Genomic DNA, 17,821 nt, shown 5'->3' with positions numbered 1-17,821 from the left:
ACTTACCAAGTCAGGACACTTCTTGCCAGTTAAAACCACAGATTTAGTAGAAACATATTCCAAATAGTATAATCATGAGATCGTCAGACTACATGGGACCTCAGTGTCCATTATTTCCGATCGTGGTGCTCAGTTCACAGCGAGCTTCTGGAAATCCTTTCAAAAGAGATTGGGTACCAAGGTTAACCTCAATACAGCTTTTCATCCGCAAACAGATGGCCAGGTAGAGCGTACTATTCAGACCCTTGAGGACATGTAGAGGGCATGCGTCTTAGACTTTAAAGATAATTGGTATGATCACTTGCCTCTCATTGAGTTTTCTTATAATAACAGTTATCATGCTAGCATCAAGATGGCACCGTTTGGAACTCTATATGGGCGAAGGTGCAGATCACCCATTGGTTGATTTGATGTTTGTGAAATAGTGTTGTTGGGACCAGATTTGGTCTATCAGGCCATAGAGAAAGTTAAGTTGATTCAAGAGCATTTGAGAACAACTCAAAGTCGGCAGAAGTCTTATACAGAAGTCTTAGTAAAATATTTTAAGTGGGAAAGCCTTAGTATAACCAACATATAACCACCACATAAATGGATTCAATAACCCACAACGGGTAAACATGAAGGAATCGTCCTACTTGGGTGGAGCGATCCTTATCCTATGCTGGCATACGTAGTTTGAGGTTGTCTGAGCCTTCTCGATAATCTGTGCAACTTCTAAAACATGAAGGTGGATATAATTGGCTTAGTATCCTATGAATTATATAAATATGATTGTAAACAAGATTCATGATTGCATTATAACATGAAGATAGATATATAGTATAACTTGTATGAAAACATGGATGCATGTAGAAGTTCATGAAAATAAACATAGCAGTTCATATCTTGCATTTAAGAACTCATGGAATGCAAAGTAAAGGTTTTCATGGATTAAGGGCAGATTCTCAATAACCAAAATGGACTATTAAGAACAGAATAACGAACTATTAATACAACAGGGTATAACATGGATACATGTATTTAGGGTTATCATGAACATGGCTGGAAACCCTAGTTTTGGTGAAATTTCATATAATCATGGAAGAACATGGCATGGGGAAGAACAATGATATTCCCACACGTAGATAGAAACCCTACATACCTGTTAATGCTCCAAAATTTGTAACTAATGGTCTGAGCTTGAGAAGAATCCCAAAAGCTTTAATCTTGAATCCTTGTGATCGATTTTCTTAAAAACCCTAGGTTGAGAATAATGATTTCCTATTTGATGTTCAAGAATATATGTTGGAATTCACTTGGGATGCTTAGAATAGACTTGCCTTGATATATTCTAATGGTAGGAGGAGAAGAACTTCGTGGTAGGGCTTGAGAATAAGAAAAGTGGGATTAAAAACTGAAGTCCCGAATTTATACTATTTGCTGAAGCGGGGAAAGTATAGTCACAATATACACCCGTACAATATTATACGTCCCATACAATCTGGGCGTACCCCATGTGTCAAATTTCAGAAATCATGATATTTCGTTGGTGAGGTACGAGACGATAAGTACGGCCCGTACTTTAAAGTACATCTCGTATAAATTTTACGGCCAAGAAGTATGGCCCGTAGAATAATGTACGGCCTGTACATTCAGGTCGTACCTGAAAGGCCAAATTCCTGTAGTTCTGTTTTCTCCTCACGAGGTACTTCCCATAAGTACGGCTCATACATAAATGTATGGCCCGTACAAATGACATAGAATGTCATTTTAACGATTTAAGGCCAATTTTCAATTCTAACACTTCCCGTCTAGGTTTCTAAGTCCTGATCCATGAACGTAGCTTAGGTTAAAGGTACGAGGTGCTACATGATGACTCATGTTATTCAGACTATTCCTGTTTTAAAGTGTATTCCGCATTAGTACATGTCTCTTGTTGATTCAACAAGCCATGTGGTTCGCTCGATCACATGCAGCAAGGCACCGAGTGTCGTGTTACGCCCAGGCCATGGTTCGGGGCGTGACACCACTCATCTGTATGACGAGTAATTTATTACAATCAATACATTTGGTTGAAGCTGTGCCCATATATATTCTGAGGTGAAACGTGCCCATGGTTTTAAAGAAACTGTTGTGATAAATTTCGTTCAAGAAAAATAGCGACAAGTATTATATTTGATTTCAATAATTTGTGCGGGTTACAATCTTTAGAAAAGCTTTATCAAAATATGTAGTCCTGTGATTCTTCTCCTTGTGACCATCAATTGAAGGGCTTCGCTTGTTCTTGAATTGATAGACTAACTTGTTGGTAGGATTTGACCAAGAATACAGAGCTAGGCTTTGATCACAAACACGGAGATATATATGGAATACTTGTGGATCACTACCGAAGATGAAGGCTTCTTGATTTGCGAAAGTCTTATGGATCACCACTAGAGATGAAGGCTTCTTGGTTTGTGGAATATTTATGAATCACCACTAGAGATGAAGACTTCTTGTATGTAGAAGATTTGCAGATCAACATTAGAGAGATAATGTATGTATTTCTCTCCTCTTCTTCAGATGATCATCTAATTATGATTCTCTCCAATTCTCAATGTCCTCAAAGAGTTATATAACCCCCCCCCCCCCCCCCTCCCACCAATAATTCTAGTTATAGGGACTAGGCAGTCCAAGTGTAAATGAACTGTCTTGAGTGATTCTCATTGGTTCACGTGAGTCATCATTCATCACAAATATCTGGTCATGTAAACTATAGCATGTTTCCGTGAATTCGTAGTACTATCATACTTTGATATATCAAGCATCTTGAACCTCTTCGAAATGAGCACCGAGCTGCGCTCGTCTTGCATGACAGCTACAAGTATTTCTTAGTGTCTACCCCTTGGATAATCGGCGGAGCTACTGCGATTTGATCCATTCGGGAATGAATTTCCTTCACATAATTCAGAAGTTTTGCTATGAGTGACTATACCTGTCCTTGAACTATCCCGGACCTAAATCACCCAGCTCCAATGTCGTCCGGTTGATACACAGTATCAGAATTGTTTTGCCCTTTTCCGGGAGCTTCTTGAGCCACAACAACATTTGTCGCCGCCGATGTTCCTAGATTACCATTATTGGATCAATAGTCACCACCTGCTACAGTTGAGCCATCAGCTAGTTGTGTTACATCACCATTTTGTTCTGTTGGACTGCCATTTGGTTGTGTACGACTAACAAGAGTTTCACGACCGCTTTAAGACTGAAGTGACTCTTGCGGTCCAATGGAGTGATGGAGATTTGGAGCGGCTTAGTCCTGTTGACACCCAATTTTGGCCCTTCACATTTTAATCAAATGGTCGAGCTTCTTGAATTTCAAACAGAGTGAAATGCATATTTGTAAAAGTCAAAAATATGTGTTAAACTAGTTTTTTTGGAGATATTTTACCATTTCATTTTGCAAAATATCCTAATATATATTATTTTACATATTAATTATGTTCAAAATAAGTATTTGGTTTAGTACTTATTTCAAATTGTCAAGATAAAAGTCATTTATGAGTTAACTACTACAATTAGTTTATTTTGGCAAATAAATATTTTACTTTGTCGAGGTTAAGAAGGTTGATTAATTATTTGATTAATGATTCATCTCTAATTGTATTTTAATTGGCTATTTCTACAAGAAACGAGTTACAATTGAAATATAAAAAGTATTACTTTCTAAAGTCTAATAGACGAACCAGCCCAAATCGTTGCCCAAACAAATAAATATCCAGTCCAATTCAATTACATAAACCTGGCCCACTAGCTTATTAACTCCCAAACCCCATTTTTCACTTCCTTTTCCTCAATCAACAGTGTAACCCTAAGCTCTCTAGCCTCCCAAACTCTCAACGTAAACCTCAGCTTGTAATGAGCTGTCTTCGGCCAAATTTGGCAAGAACTTCAACGCGTTTTCATCGTCTTCAGCTTTTATTCGTTGATTTCAGGAAAAACATGAATGTTTGGTGTCTTCTTCCTCTTCAAAAGGTAACTTTGCTCCCACTCTTTCTTCTCATTGGTTCTCCCCTCTTTCGTTTGTACAACAAGGACGAAGATCATTTATTATCTACAATTCGATTTTTTTTTTTTTAGTCGGATTCGAAATCCGGACTTCAAATTTCCCTCAAGGCTGAACAAATTTCAAATTGGACTAGGTCCCACATCGTTCCTTTTGTTCAACCCTAGAATTTAGGGTTCTCTAAATACTCATTCAACAGACCAACGGTTCAGACCCCCAAATTATGAGATTTTCAGCTATTCAACTTAAAACAAAAAAAGTTTCTTGTGAGTTGACTTTTTGTAAAGATTCCCACGTTGGAATTGCCATGAAAGGATAAAGGAAAGAAAATCAAATTTTCATTCAACATATCTCCTCACAAAGCAAATACAAGATATTTAACAAGACCCAAAACAATCTAACTAACCTAACACGCGGCAACCGCAACTGTGATCAACTTTAGGGATTAAAAAGTAAATAAAAAGGACCCAAACGACATTAGAAAAACTTTAGACCCGACCCAAGCCTCTCAATTGTTACATTCCATCCCTCTTCAAAGAGCCTTGTCCGCAAGGTTCATAAATCTGGAATTCCTTGAACTTTTGTTGCCCATTTAATAATAATTTATAAACATTGACATATGCTTCCAAAAACATCATTCAAATTTCCAAAAACCAATGCACAGTCGGACTATTCAACCAATCCTATAAGTAGCAATTGCAACACCATTTGAATATGTCATGGCACCACATATTTTGAACCAATGATCTCCACAAGGATGATCAAGTGCAGTTGCATCAGTTCTACTCCTAAATAGAAGTGTGACCCACTTGCAACCTGATCCATCAGTAATACCACCATATGATTTCATCTCAAAAACCACCAAGAGAATTCCACCTGCAATGAAATTAGTTACAGCATCGGAAATGATTATTTTTTCCAAGGACTCATTTGATATCTTAGAGGGATCAGCAGCCACAACAACCAGTAGACCTGCAATCATGGACTTGTCCGAATCATGAACATATTCAGAGGTTGAAGGTCCGTCTACCAGTTTAAATGATAGAACAAGTTTCTACTCTAGTTGTCGAACAATTCGCCACTCTAGGGACAGCCAAATTCTCAACCAAGTATCCCATTTTACTGAAAACTAAGAGCAACTGTACAAGTCCCACCATGCTAGAACTTAAGGCACTGTGGAACTGCAAGGAACCATAGTTGTAATACTCTAGCAGTGAAGTCACAAAATGATTATGACCTTGAGCAAAAATGATATCAAGAGGTGGATATAAAAGGCATTAAGAATAAGTTCCATGAAAAATCAGTGAAGTAGCTAATGCTACCATTGCCAACCACCACTGAAGTAATACCTTAATAAGAGTAATCACAATTGATATTGCAGTCGCTTGCACGAGCAAATATAGTTGAGCATCATAAACAAACAAAAAGGTGCTATCATTTGTCAAGCGCATAGACCGGCTATTAATACCAATATCCTCTTCATCACACCACCCAGGTTCTTTGGTTCCAACAAAATCAATTGATTGATTCTTTACTAGGTTCAGATGCAGAGCATAATAGGGAGATATCCCTTGGGTCGTACAACAACCTACCTTTGTCCTTCTAGAACATATCTCGATAAATTCACTTATTTGTAATATAATTTTGAAACAAGTTGTACCTTCTGTAGCTTGCCATTTAAAAGTCTCATCTTCTTTCAGGATGTTTACAACCTCTAGTGTAATACCTTCTAGAGGTAGCAGATAACCTGAAAGTTTAGAAATGATGTTGTAATTGTATATGGAAAGATAATCCAGCGAAAGAATGTCGAGACAAGCCTTATATCGACCTCATCCAGCATCATTGCATGCAATGTTAGATTACGAGCACAACTAGTGCTTCTACTGCAGCTAACACCAGGATCTTCAAGAACTACAAAATCATAAGGAGGTAACTGCTCAACCAAGATCAATTCCGTCCAACATATAATATTTCTCATGGGCATTTCAAGAACATCTAGAGCATATAAGACTTTAGCTGATCCTCCCGCAACTAAATGGTTTGTGACGGTTTTACCATGCAATGACTGACGGTTCCCCATGACCTCCCGCAGTCAAGTAGGTGACATTTTTCTCTTCAGAAAAATCCTAGCATTTATGCCAAAGTTATGATGAAGCCATTTGCTATATTGATCAATAGCCTGAATTGACTTCATGTTCCTCAATTCTTCAAAATGGTCTGTCACTCTTCGAGCACTAGCTTTAGGAAAATCATCAAATAAGACCTCATTTGGGAACTGGCCACTGAGATGAGTGAAACCTTTTGGGTCTAGTAGATAATGAACAATTTCTTTCAGTCCATCTTGTGCCCCCTCAACTCCCTTAATTTTAGCCAACCTTTTGTTGTTTTCCACAATAAGCTGCAATTCTGCACCTAGACCAAGTCCACTGATGAGTCCCTCCTAGTGATTCAGTTCCCACACTGCCATAAGCTCATCTATAGAGCTAGAACTATTTCTTATGCTCAGAGTCAAGTTTCTATCTTCTTGTCGTAGTACTTTTGTCGAACATTTGGACATCGTTAATTTCAGATTTATTCTCTTGGCTATCTTCAATTTTTAGAGGCTCATTTCCTCCACTTTCATCCCAATGCAATTCCGTCACACAAATTCCATACATTTGGAGAATTTGGTCAAGCACTTGATATTTGTTATCTTCTTTTTTGGTGTCAACTGGTACCACGTTCCCCAGTCCTCTAGAGACTCATCTCGTTCGCTTTCATCCCATTGCGTATCCTTCACCTTGATTTCATTCCTCTGCGGCATTTTATCAAACACTTCATCCACACTACAACCTGAATGATTTCGAGTTCCACCATAAATATCAGGAAGAGTCACATTTTCTCCACTTCCTTCCATAAACAGAGGTTTAACACATTGATGGTCTCCGTGTAGTTTTCATTCCCAAGAACAGATGAATTGGTCTCTAAATCACTCTTACATGATATCGGCAGTATCGAACCATCAGTGAAGGCTATGTAATAGTAACCTAAATTGTTACCGTCGTAACAATAAGCATATGGAACTTGTGTCGAACCGGTTCCCATCCTATTGAGCCACTGTAGAAAATGTGAATTTGTAGATGGATCAAGATAATTCCATCCTCCGAAAGCTACATTTTCATTGCAATGGGCATGGAGATGAGCATATGAGTCCTCATTGGACTAGATACAGTAGGTGTATTGATAGACATTAGGATGTGAACTACAATATTGACTTGCATATGGATTTGCTGGAAGCTGCTGCTCACTGCCCCATTCTTTTGTTGCGTACGAACCGAGAGCTCCGTGGAAATGGGTATTGGGCCACGAAGGATGCTCTGATACCAATTGAAACGATTCCCATGTTGGAATCGTCATGAAAGGATAAAAGAAAGAACACAGGGAAAGAGAAAAGGAAATAATAAGATAAAATTCAGATTTTCATTCAACATATCTCCGCACAATGCAAATACAAGGTGTTTAACAAGACCCAAAATAATCTAACTAACCTAACACGTGGCAACCACAACTGTGATCAACTCTAGGGACTAAAATGTAAATAAAAAGGACCCAAACGACATTAGACAAACTTTAGACCCGACCCAAGCCTCTCAATTGTTATAGTTTTTTTCGCGAATCGTCGGGTTAAGTTTAATATTTTTCTTTCGATTCATTTCGAGTGTTCAAATCTTTGGTAAAGTTCAAGGTCCAATCTCGACTCTCGTCGCCTCAGTCGCTGCTCCAAAAAAGGTAATTCTCCTTCTCTTTTACCTTTTTTAGTTCTGTTCTCTGTGTTTAACATTTTAGTTTTGTTTCTTTTCTGTTTTTGATTTCGATGTAGTTTATACTTCCTCCATCCCAAAAAGATTGTTCTCTTTTGGCTTGGCATAAAGTTTAAGAAATAAAGGGAGACTTTTAAAATGTGTGGTCCAAAATAAGCCTTAGATATTTGTGTGGTTGTAAATCATCTCATAAAGTTAAATAGTTTCTAAATATAGAAAGGGGACAATCTTTTTGGGACAGACTAAAAAGGAAAGGAAGACAATCTTTTTGGGACAGAGGGAGTAGTATTTAGTTTGCTTTCAGTTTCATAGTTTTGTTGCTGTATTAGATTTGATGTTAAGTAATTCCCTTCCTCGTTTTAGTTATTTATTTTCTCCAGTTCTGTACATTTCCATCAATTAAGTTTGTTTCAATTTGCATTTTGAGTTAGATGTACTTTTGCTTTTTCTGCTTTAGTATTTCATGTTTGTTCCTGTTTATGTTTTGTGTGAATTAGTTTTAGTTCTTGTTCTATTCAAACTAGAATATTAGCTCCCTTTTAAGTGGTTCATATGTTTAAGCATGGATTAAGTTTCTGGTTGTGTTTTGATTACATATGATCAGTGGAATCTTATTTGTTTATCCAGTTGTTGCTTTTCTTGTGTTTATGCCTGAATATCGTTTAAAGTTATGACTAGAATTAAGTTCAGAGTAGGCAGTACCTTTCCTGGTCTATTTAAATGGCAGCAAAAAATGAGCTTCTGTCTTCTTACCTTTAAGTTCTACAACTCCAGTGTGCATAACTGAGTTAAATGGATTTTAAGAAGTTGAATGTAAACTGATTGTTATGAACAAACTCGATAATATATCTGGTGCTATCTTAGGAAGAGAAATTGATATGAGTTTGTTTTCTCCTTATGCTACGACTTAGAAAGCATGTTCTTAAAATATCACCGTGATAATTTATTTCAAATCCTATCTAGCTCACCTGCAATTCACTGAAGTGGAACCATAAGAAGAGCTAGACAAGATTGAAGAAGTTTGAAGTCACGTCTTTGCGTGTTTTGTAGCATAACCCCTTTAAGTTTGAACCCTCTACAAATTGGTAGTAACTTTGTTTTAATATGGGGTTTTAGCTATTTAAGTTATGTGTGGCCAAGCACTGCTCTTAATTTTATGTAAAATCTTTCCATGTCCAACTGGCTTCTTGTGAGCAAATAATCTAAGTGTGCAGTGTTTGTTCCTCTCTTTAGTTTTCTATGTTAGTTGCTGAAAGCTGTTTTCAACCATGCTCTTGTATCCAATTTCTGGAAACTAAATCTTCCCATGTACGTGCTCTCGTTCATCAAGTGTTAGCACTTTGAGTTGTAATAAGTAAATATCCGTCCTTAGACATTTGAATCTTGACCGAAATCCTTAAAGAGAGGGTCTGTTATGTCTAAAGTGTGTTAAGTCCAAGCTAAGACATTATCCACCAGCTAATGTAGAAACATTTCCATTTTGAATGTTGAGTTCTCATCAACTGTAGTTAAGTATGGATTTAGTCTCCTGTTAGTACTAAAATTAGCTTAAAAAGTTGAGCAGCGTTCTTTTCTTTCTCTGGATTCAAGTTTCCCCTTGTTTTTTTTGTCTTTAAAATGTATTAGAGATCGTTTTTTGCCTTACCCATATTCTCCAGTAAAACATCTCATTTGGGTTCGTTTGATTCCATGTTTAAAAGTGCGTTGATGGGTGTGTCTATGAATTGGTTTGAGACTAAATAATCATATTATTAGATCTCTAATCCTTTTATTTATTTTATGCATGGAAGTTTCCCGAACGAGTCCAATGCACTCATCTCTTCTCCATCACATTTTGTGTTGGGCCAACGTTATCGAGTCAGCCTCTATCTTCATTGAATAAATAAGGGGAAAGGACACAGATGGCCGGTCGGCCCAAACTTATCCCACCCAATGGCCCAACTTTGTACAAATCCAAATTATAGCCACTAAAATAATTCCAGCCGTTAGCCACTTTTCTTTCTTTTTCTGCCTTCTCCATTTTTCTTCTTCCTCTTGCACCTTCTTCTCCTCCTCTTTCCTCTTCTACCTTCTCCAGTTTTATTTGATACAAATTACTTTTACAGGAAAATGTTTACCTCATCAAAGATCAAAACTGGCAAATGACAAACCAAAAGTAATATCTAGAGCCATGTTGCTCCAAATTTTAAATAAGCAGATTGAAGAATGCAAATAAAATAGTATAAAATAAACAAAAGGAAGAATGAGTAAAATATACGAACAAGTGCAAAAGATAAAAAATCAACAGTTCATAAGGAAGCACGTAGGAAAGGACACATATGATTGTCGTTGTTTTTTGTGAGTTGCAAGTTACGAAAATGGCAGAGGATTCATATGAAGACGTCATTGCAGGATTGAAAAAGCTTTGATGTATAGAAACTGTATCATATGTGTATATAATATGTATCCCTGTTGTATATGCATAGAAATTATATCATATGTGTATATAATATGTATCTCTATTGTATATGTATATAAAATGTATCATTCTTGTATAGAAAGTGTATATATAATTCCAACATGTGTATATAAATTGTATCAGTCTTGTATAGAAAGTGTATCGTACGTATAAAAAATGCATTATAGAAACTATATCATCATTGTATAATATGTGTATAATAAATGTATAATTAACGTATAATAAATGTGTGATTAATTCCAGCATATGTATATAAACTGTATCATTCTTGTATATAAAGTGTATATATAATTCCAACATATGTATATATGCTGTAGCAGCCCTTTAGTGGTGACGTTTTTGTGGCGACTAAAAAGTCTTATTTTTTTATTTTTTTAAGCGTCTGGGCTGTTGGGCCGACCAGCCTTGGCATTATTTTGGGCCGACCGGCCATTTTTTGGCATTAATTTGGGCCGACCGGACTCCTGGTGGGATTAAACCCAAACAGTGATTAAATGTCGGATTAGTTTGGCTGAGTGGACACACAGTGTTTTTTTCCCAATAAATAAAGGGCAATTTGCAGCATTGCCCTTCGCTGGGGGTGGGGGGATTTTACATAAATGACTAAAATTTAGGGGTTTTAAATTGGGCATAGCTACATTTTAGCTATTTACATTCGTAGCTACAGTGCGCGCTACAGTAGTTTGCTACAGTTAATTGTATTCAGAAATCGGATTGTATTCAAAATTCGGTTGAGTTAGATTTTGCTGTATTCAAATCAGATGTATTCAACTAAACACAAAAATTTGCACTAAAGAAATTAACGAATACACTCAAAAACTGAATACAAGAAATAAATTTCACTCTATTCATTTGTATACAAGAAATAAAATTAACGAATACACTCAAAACTGAATACAAGAAATAAAATTCCGACCAAATTTGATTGTTCTCGTCCATATCTGACCGCTGTCACCGTCGTCGTCATCAACACCGAATTGTATTCAAAATAGAAAGTCATTTCCGGCCAGATCTGACTTCGTCGTGAGGGAGAAGAGAGAGAGACGGTGAACAACAACCACCACCACAGCCAACAACACCGTCACACCATCTTTTTTCTCCCTCCTTCACTCCACCACCATTACATCTCTCTCTATACTATTTTTTCTCTCTGTTGCTCATTTTTCTTCTAAGTAAAGCTCCATTTCACCATAAAAATCCAAAATCTCAACAGCAACAGCCATCGCCGATTGTTGTTGTCCGGCGAACCACAACAACAACACGAACCACAGCCAACAGCAGTGACCGGAGCTTACTTCTCCGTCTGGATTTCGCATGAAGCAGTGGTGACGATGAGGGAGCAGTGACCGGCGATATTGAGGGTAGAAGGGAGGGAGAAGGATGGAGGAGAGAGAAAAATGTGGATACAGGGGTTGCTTTTTTAGTTTATCCTATTTTGTATGTTTTAGTTATGGAGTGTAATTGATATACACTTTTTAGCTATGAGGTGTAAATAAATTAAAGTATAGTTACTAAATAAAAATAAGGTCTAATGTTAGCAACACCATATAGATTTCCCAAAAAAAAAAAAGATAAATAAAGGATATGGGCCAGAAGCCCAGTTGCGGGTTATCAGCAGTAGCAAGACGCCAGATCGCAGAAATGGGCCAAGAGCCCAATTAACTAACTCTTTCTTTACTTCACTTTATTTTATGCATTTGAGTTGTATTAAATGACTAACACTTTACTTTGCATTTATTTTCTCAACATGAATCCCGAGCAGAACGTGAAAATTGTAGTCGCCAAATAACCGACTAGTTTTTTCATGATTTAATCTCGCCACAAATGGCTTTGTTTTTCTTTTTTAAAATTGGATTGGAAATGGGTTTAAGTGATGAAAGGAGATTTCGAAAAGGACGAGCACACATTTTTTGGTAAAATGATAAGGAATCATTTTGTCGCACGGTATGTCAAAAATCAAGTTTCCAGGTTTTACTCAAGAATTGAAGAAATGGATTACAAAGAGCGGATCTTATGATCGATCAGCCAAAAGAGTGTTGGGTCATTAAAGGTCCAAACTGATTTTTAATAATTTCCTGAAATAAACTTGTTTCAAATTAATTTCGAGACTTAAATGCAATTTTGTTCAAAGCAGATCTTTAAAATGGACTAACATCCAATACTTGTTAAATAATTTTGGGATGTTATATATATCTTTTAAGTTGTTAAAATAAGGAAACTCATAAAGGACTTGTTAAAATAGCTTAAAGATCTTTAGTATCTTTTGAGTTGTAAACAAGTGAATTCATTAACGGGTTAAAAAGTTGAATTAATATATAAAATTCAGAATCTCGATAAGCCGTGCACATTTGAAGGGATTAATTCCTTCATGATTAGCTAAATTATGAGTTAATTCACTCGTTGAGTTAATGACGTAATTGAAATGCTAAAGATGATTTTCAAAAGTAAAACACCTCTAAAGCTCATTTTCCAAATAAAATATATTTTCTTTTTTCTAATTAATTAGTCATGAATATGCCTCTTTCAAACCTTATACATATACCTTAAGCACATTTTTTACAAACAAGTTTACAAATTTTTAGTCATTAAATGTTAGATCCGTAGGTAAACCACATTGGGCGGATCCTTAATACCGAGGTGCTTAAAACCTTCCTCGGGAGATCACCAGAACCCTTACCCGTTCTCTTGATTTTTTAAAGGTTTTCCAAAATATTAACATTTAAATTGGTTTCCTAATTCCCATTTAATAAATTAGGTGACGACTCTATTTGTTCACGACATGATGCCAAGTTATGAGAAGTTTTTATGCGCGAGCGTAAAAGCAGACCGTAACAGGCCCACCGTGCCTCACTCTCCTGACGTCATTCTCCTCATCACTTGCATGGGCATCATAATACTCCACATCGTCACCGAGGATGGAGTATTAAACGGGTTTGCATGTTTAGATTTAAAAGTGGGTGAGTTTGATTTTAAGTTTAATAATATGTATGGCCAATTATAATAAGTCACATGACTCTTTAAAATCGGAAAAAGTCATAAGGTAGGTGTTAGTTTGAAGGATATTTTTGAGCCAAAAAATAAGTTGGGGGTATTTTATTTTAGACTAATAAGCGGATAAAAGGTTCTTATGAGTCATTTTTTCATACATTAGGGTTATTTTTGGCCACTATATTTTAAATCACAAATTTTAAAATCTAAAAATTCAGAGCGAGTAAATTAACTTTTTCAAATTACTGTACGGCGCAACTTATGTACTTTCTCTAGGACAAATTTATTTTCATTGGCTAGCACCACACCAGTGCTGATACGACCTAGGCCACACATTACAAATTACAGCCATCCACTACCAACTATAGCCAAATTTCTTCAACTTCAGGAAAAAAACATTAAAAACATAATTTTGAGTTTTAATTAGAAAAGGGAAAATCAGATAATCTTCTATGGTACATGTCAATGCTTCTTCAAGTATTCTCCAGCCATCTTAAGATACTCTCCTTTTTTACCTCCACCATGGCCATGATCATCACCTGATTCCGATGAATGGGTCCCATCAGAATGTTTCTTGAAAATTCCCTCAGCCATTTTAATATACTCACCATATCCACTTCCAGATTGTTCATGTTTCCCTCCTGAATACCCAGACGACTGCGTGTGTTCAGTCGTCGAGGTGGTGGTGGTGGTGGTGGTGGTGGTGCCGGTGGCTGTATTAGTGGTTGTGGTTGTGGAATGAGAAGTTTCGTATTTGTGGAGATAAGTCTCTGCTTTACCAACAAACTTTCCCATACTTTTATCTTCTAGTTTGCCGTACTGAGAGGCGGCGTTAAGGAGGTCAGCGGCGGCTCCAGCGAGCTCCGCTTTTTCCACCTTTTTTTGATCGTGATGGAGCTTTGCTTTGGCCGCGTCAGCCACTAGCTTTGCGCTGGACATCAGCTCGGATTTGGTCGGTTTTGGATGACTATTGGGCTTACTGGCTCCGGAGTTGGTCTTGGTGTGTGTTGGATCCATAGAATGAAATAGTTGAGATGCAAATAAGTTGATTTGATCACGGAACTATGGACAAACTAGTATTGTTTGGACAATGAGAAATTTCGGACAATAAGTTGGAACTTGGAAGAAAAAACTAGTGATTTTTTCGTCTATTGGTGAAGGGACAATATGGTTGCTAATTGAAATATAAAGGAGTTGTTTAGAGGTCTTAAATTGTTTAGGTGAAGGAAAAGGTTATATCATGGTAATTTCGTATTTGTGGTATACAAGTCAACACGTCGTGGTAAGCTTAAACGAGTAGACAACTTTGTGTGGTATCCGTGTACCAACCCGAGTCCCTTCGTCAATGAAAGAGGGTTGACTAGGAATGAAATCTTCTATTTTTTGATAATCTAAGTTTCAAAAATAGCATTCTAAAAGAATTATTACTGGACTACTTATAAAGTAGCTAAAATGAGAATCTAAATAGGATTAAAATCTAAAATATTTTTTTGGAAATAGTTATTGGGTCGAGTTTACCCATAAGGGGTGTTAATTAGTCTGTTAGCGGTACCCTCCTCCTAAAATCTGCTTATCTATCTATCTATACTATTTTAAAAGCATGAATATAAATGTTGGTTGACCAAAATATCCTTCAAATATTAAACGATTTTTATACCCTTTTAGTCTAATTCTATCATATTTCTATTGTTTATTTTGGTAAATAAAAAACTTAATCCTATTACTGCTAGAACGTTTGGAATTCTATTACAACTACAACTTCACTCACATAATAAGACCCAATCTTATTACTTTTAAGTTTAGGGAAAATGACCTAGTAATACCTATTTAAGACTCTATATAACAAAACATAAGGATAATTTTCCTTATTTACAAAATATACCAACAAAATTACAAAGTATACCAAATTTTTGCTTAATGGGATACCCACAATTTTAGGCTTTTTTTAAGGAAGAAAATCTAATTTTAAATGTGGACTTAATTCTAGGATAGTTACCATTCAACTTCTTCTTCTTTTAAAAAAAAAAAAATCCCTCTCTATCTCTCCCTCTATGATAGACACCATTTTCATACCTAAAGTTCATTTTCTCTCCTAGTCTAATTTTTCAAACCAATATTACAAAGTATCTTTGATTACTAACTTGTGTATTAATTGTATATAAAAATTGATTTGTATCGTTTTGAGATATATATGATCATTGTGTGTTTTGAAAATCTGTATAAATTATATAAACTGTAGTTTTTAAAAAAAAAAATTGAAAACTAATATATGTATGAAATGTGTATGGAGTCTGCTATGTGTCATTTTTTAGATATATGCGGCACAATGTGTATGAAATGCAAACAAATTCGATATCAATTAGTCTTTAAAATGTTGAAAACTGATATGTGTATGAAATGTGGATGGAATTTGATTTGTATCAATCAAAAAACTTATTGTACATATATACTTTCTCATAATCTATACATACTTTGATCAGATTTTGTATAATTTATATGTACTTTATCATAATCACAATATATATACAATTTTTATACATATTTCATATGTAGAAATTATAACGAATTTATACATTTATACATATTGCATACAAAAATTAATATATATTTATTTTCTGGTGTATGGACTTTGTATGAAATTTGGTTTGTATCACTTACAAGTTTATTATACATATTTTTCTCAAAATTTATACATACTTTGATTAGATTTTATACAATTTATGTGTACTTTATAATAATCAAAATACTCATATAATTTTTATACATATTTCATATATAAAAATTATAAGAATCTATACAGTTATACATATTGCATACGAAAATTATACATATATGTTTTTTGGTGTATGAACTTTGTACATAAAAATTACCGATTATAATGGACTTTTTGAGTAAAAGTTGGAGAAAATTAAGTAACAATATCTCTTAATTTTGAATGGAGAGAGAAAAGTGAATTAAATAAGGAAGCAAAAGTTGGAGAAAATCAGGGAATTATATCTCTAAATTTTGAATGGAGAGAGAAAAGAGGATAAAATAAGTAAAACGATTTCCTTACCTTATTTAATGTGTTTAGTTGCTTCTTTTTAATTTACCTAATTCGTATAGATTTTGTAACAAGTCTATTGATATATTTTGTAAACTGAAAAATATAGTCATGTTTTGTAAATATACCCCCTTACCATGTACATATATGTTTTTTGCCCGTAAGTTTATTAACATACCAATTTACTATATTAATTTTAGTAAATTGATCTCCTTTTCTATCCTTAACTATTTACTATTTTTTTAATCCTATTTCTTTTACTATAATTATGCACGAATTTAGAATCAATTACTGATTACAGAAGGCAGCGAGTAGGAACTTGTGAGCAATATGTATGGTGAGTAATTATATTCAAGCATTCCTTTAGATTGTTTGAGAATAACGTGCAACTGCACGTTTATAGAGACTAATTATATTCAAGCATTCCATTAAATTGTCTGGGAATAACGTGCAACTGCACGTTTATAGAGACTGGTATTATTTTAAAAGCATGAATATAAATGTTGGTTGACCAAAATATCCTTCAAATATTGAACGACTTTTATACCCTTTTAGTCTAATTCTATCATATTTCTATTGTCTATTTTGGTAAATAAAAAACTTAATCCTATTACTACTAGATGTTAGGAATATTCTTTAGTAATCCTATTACTACTACAACTAAACTCACGTAAAATCTTATTACTCTAGGACTTCAAATTCAATTGAAATCCTATACCAAAGTACTCTCTTGCTTCCTTTCGACTTTTATACCCTTAAAAAATCAATTAATGTTACATTAATGTCCGAAACAGTAAAAGTACTTTATAATAAATAAAAGATCATTAAATACCACTTTAATTACATTATCCGCTCCTATTTTCTCTCCGTTGAAATTACAATCAGTCATTAACCACAACTCTAATTGACTACTGATATATTCTCTCCCTTGAAAATAAATAGCTCGGCTAATACCCTAGATATTATATCTTCTGAAATGACAATCAGGCGTCCATCCAAGTTTGATTAAATTTCTATCTTCTACCTTCTCTTCCTTGTCATAGATGCTACTGGCTGGCCGCAAATGTTACACAGTTCTATATGTTTTTATCTGTTATGACAACTTCCGTGCCGTTGCATTGGAACATAATTTCTCTCATGTCAAGTTGCGGGATTTTCCGAAGGCTTCGGCGTATTGTCAACGACTCAAGACCTTGGCCGATCAACTCAAGAGCGTGGGGGCTCCGGTGACCGACAACCGCCTCGTTCTTCAAATGGTGGCTGGCCTCACCGAGGCGTACAAGAATGTGGGCACTTACATCCGGCAAAGTAAGCCTCTTCCATCATTCTCCGAAGCTCGGTCAAGTCTGTGCCTTGAGGAAAAGGCGTTGGCTGAAATGCATGATGACTCGCCCACGGCTATGGTGGCTAATTCCCAACGTGAGTTTGATGACTCCACTACTATGGAAAATTCAGGTCGTGCTCACCATCATCGGGGCAAAAATAACCACAAAAATCGTGGCTCTAGC

At 35.5% G+C, this 17,821-nt stretch overlaps 1 protein-coding gene and 1 long non-coding RNA gene across 2 annotated transcripts; one reads left to right on the top strand and one right to left on the bottom strand.

The window, feature by feature from the left end:
• Positions 1-3,778: 3,778 nt before the first annotated feature.
• Positions 3,779-11,807, top strand: LOC132612641 (uncharacterized). The gene is made up of 2 exons (XR_009571940.1): positions 3,779-7,792; positions 8,788-11,807. It is a non-coding gene; the product is annotated as an uncharacterized LOC132612641 (long non-coding RNA).
• A 1,676-nt stretch (positions 11,808-13,483) lies between these two features.
• LOC132612640 (nodulin-related protein 1-like) lies at positions 13,484-14,462 on the bottom strand. The gene has a single exon (XM_060326757.1). It carries the CDS (start codon positions 14,285-14,287, stop codon positions 13,733-13,735), a length of 555 nt encoding a protein of 184 aa, XP_060182740.1. The 5' UTR covers positions 14,288-14,462; the 3' UTR covers positions 13,484-13,732.
• Between the last annotated feature and the right edge of the window lie 3,359 nt (positions 14,463-17,821).

This window comes from Lycium barbarum, chromosome 10, assembly GCF_019175385.1.
Source record: "Lycium barbarum isolate Lr01 chromosome 10, ASM1917538v2, whole genome shotgun sequence".
NCBI lineage: Eukaryota > Viridiplantae > Streptophyta > Magnoliopsida > Solanales > Solanaceae > Lycium > Lycium barbarum.
The sequence above is the reverse complement of the archived record's forward strand: the minus strand, read 5'-3'. Positions and strand labels throughout refer to the sequence as shown.

Coding starts and splice junctions, on each gene's coding strand:
- LOC132612640 (XM_060326757.1), bottom strand. CDS start 14,287: ATGGATCCAACACACACCAAGACCAACTCCGGAGCCAGTAAGCCCAAT.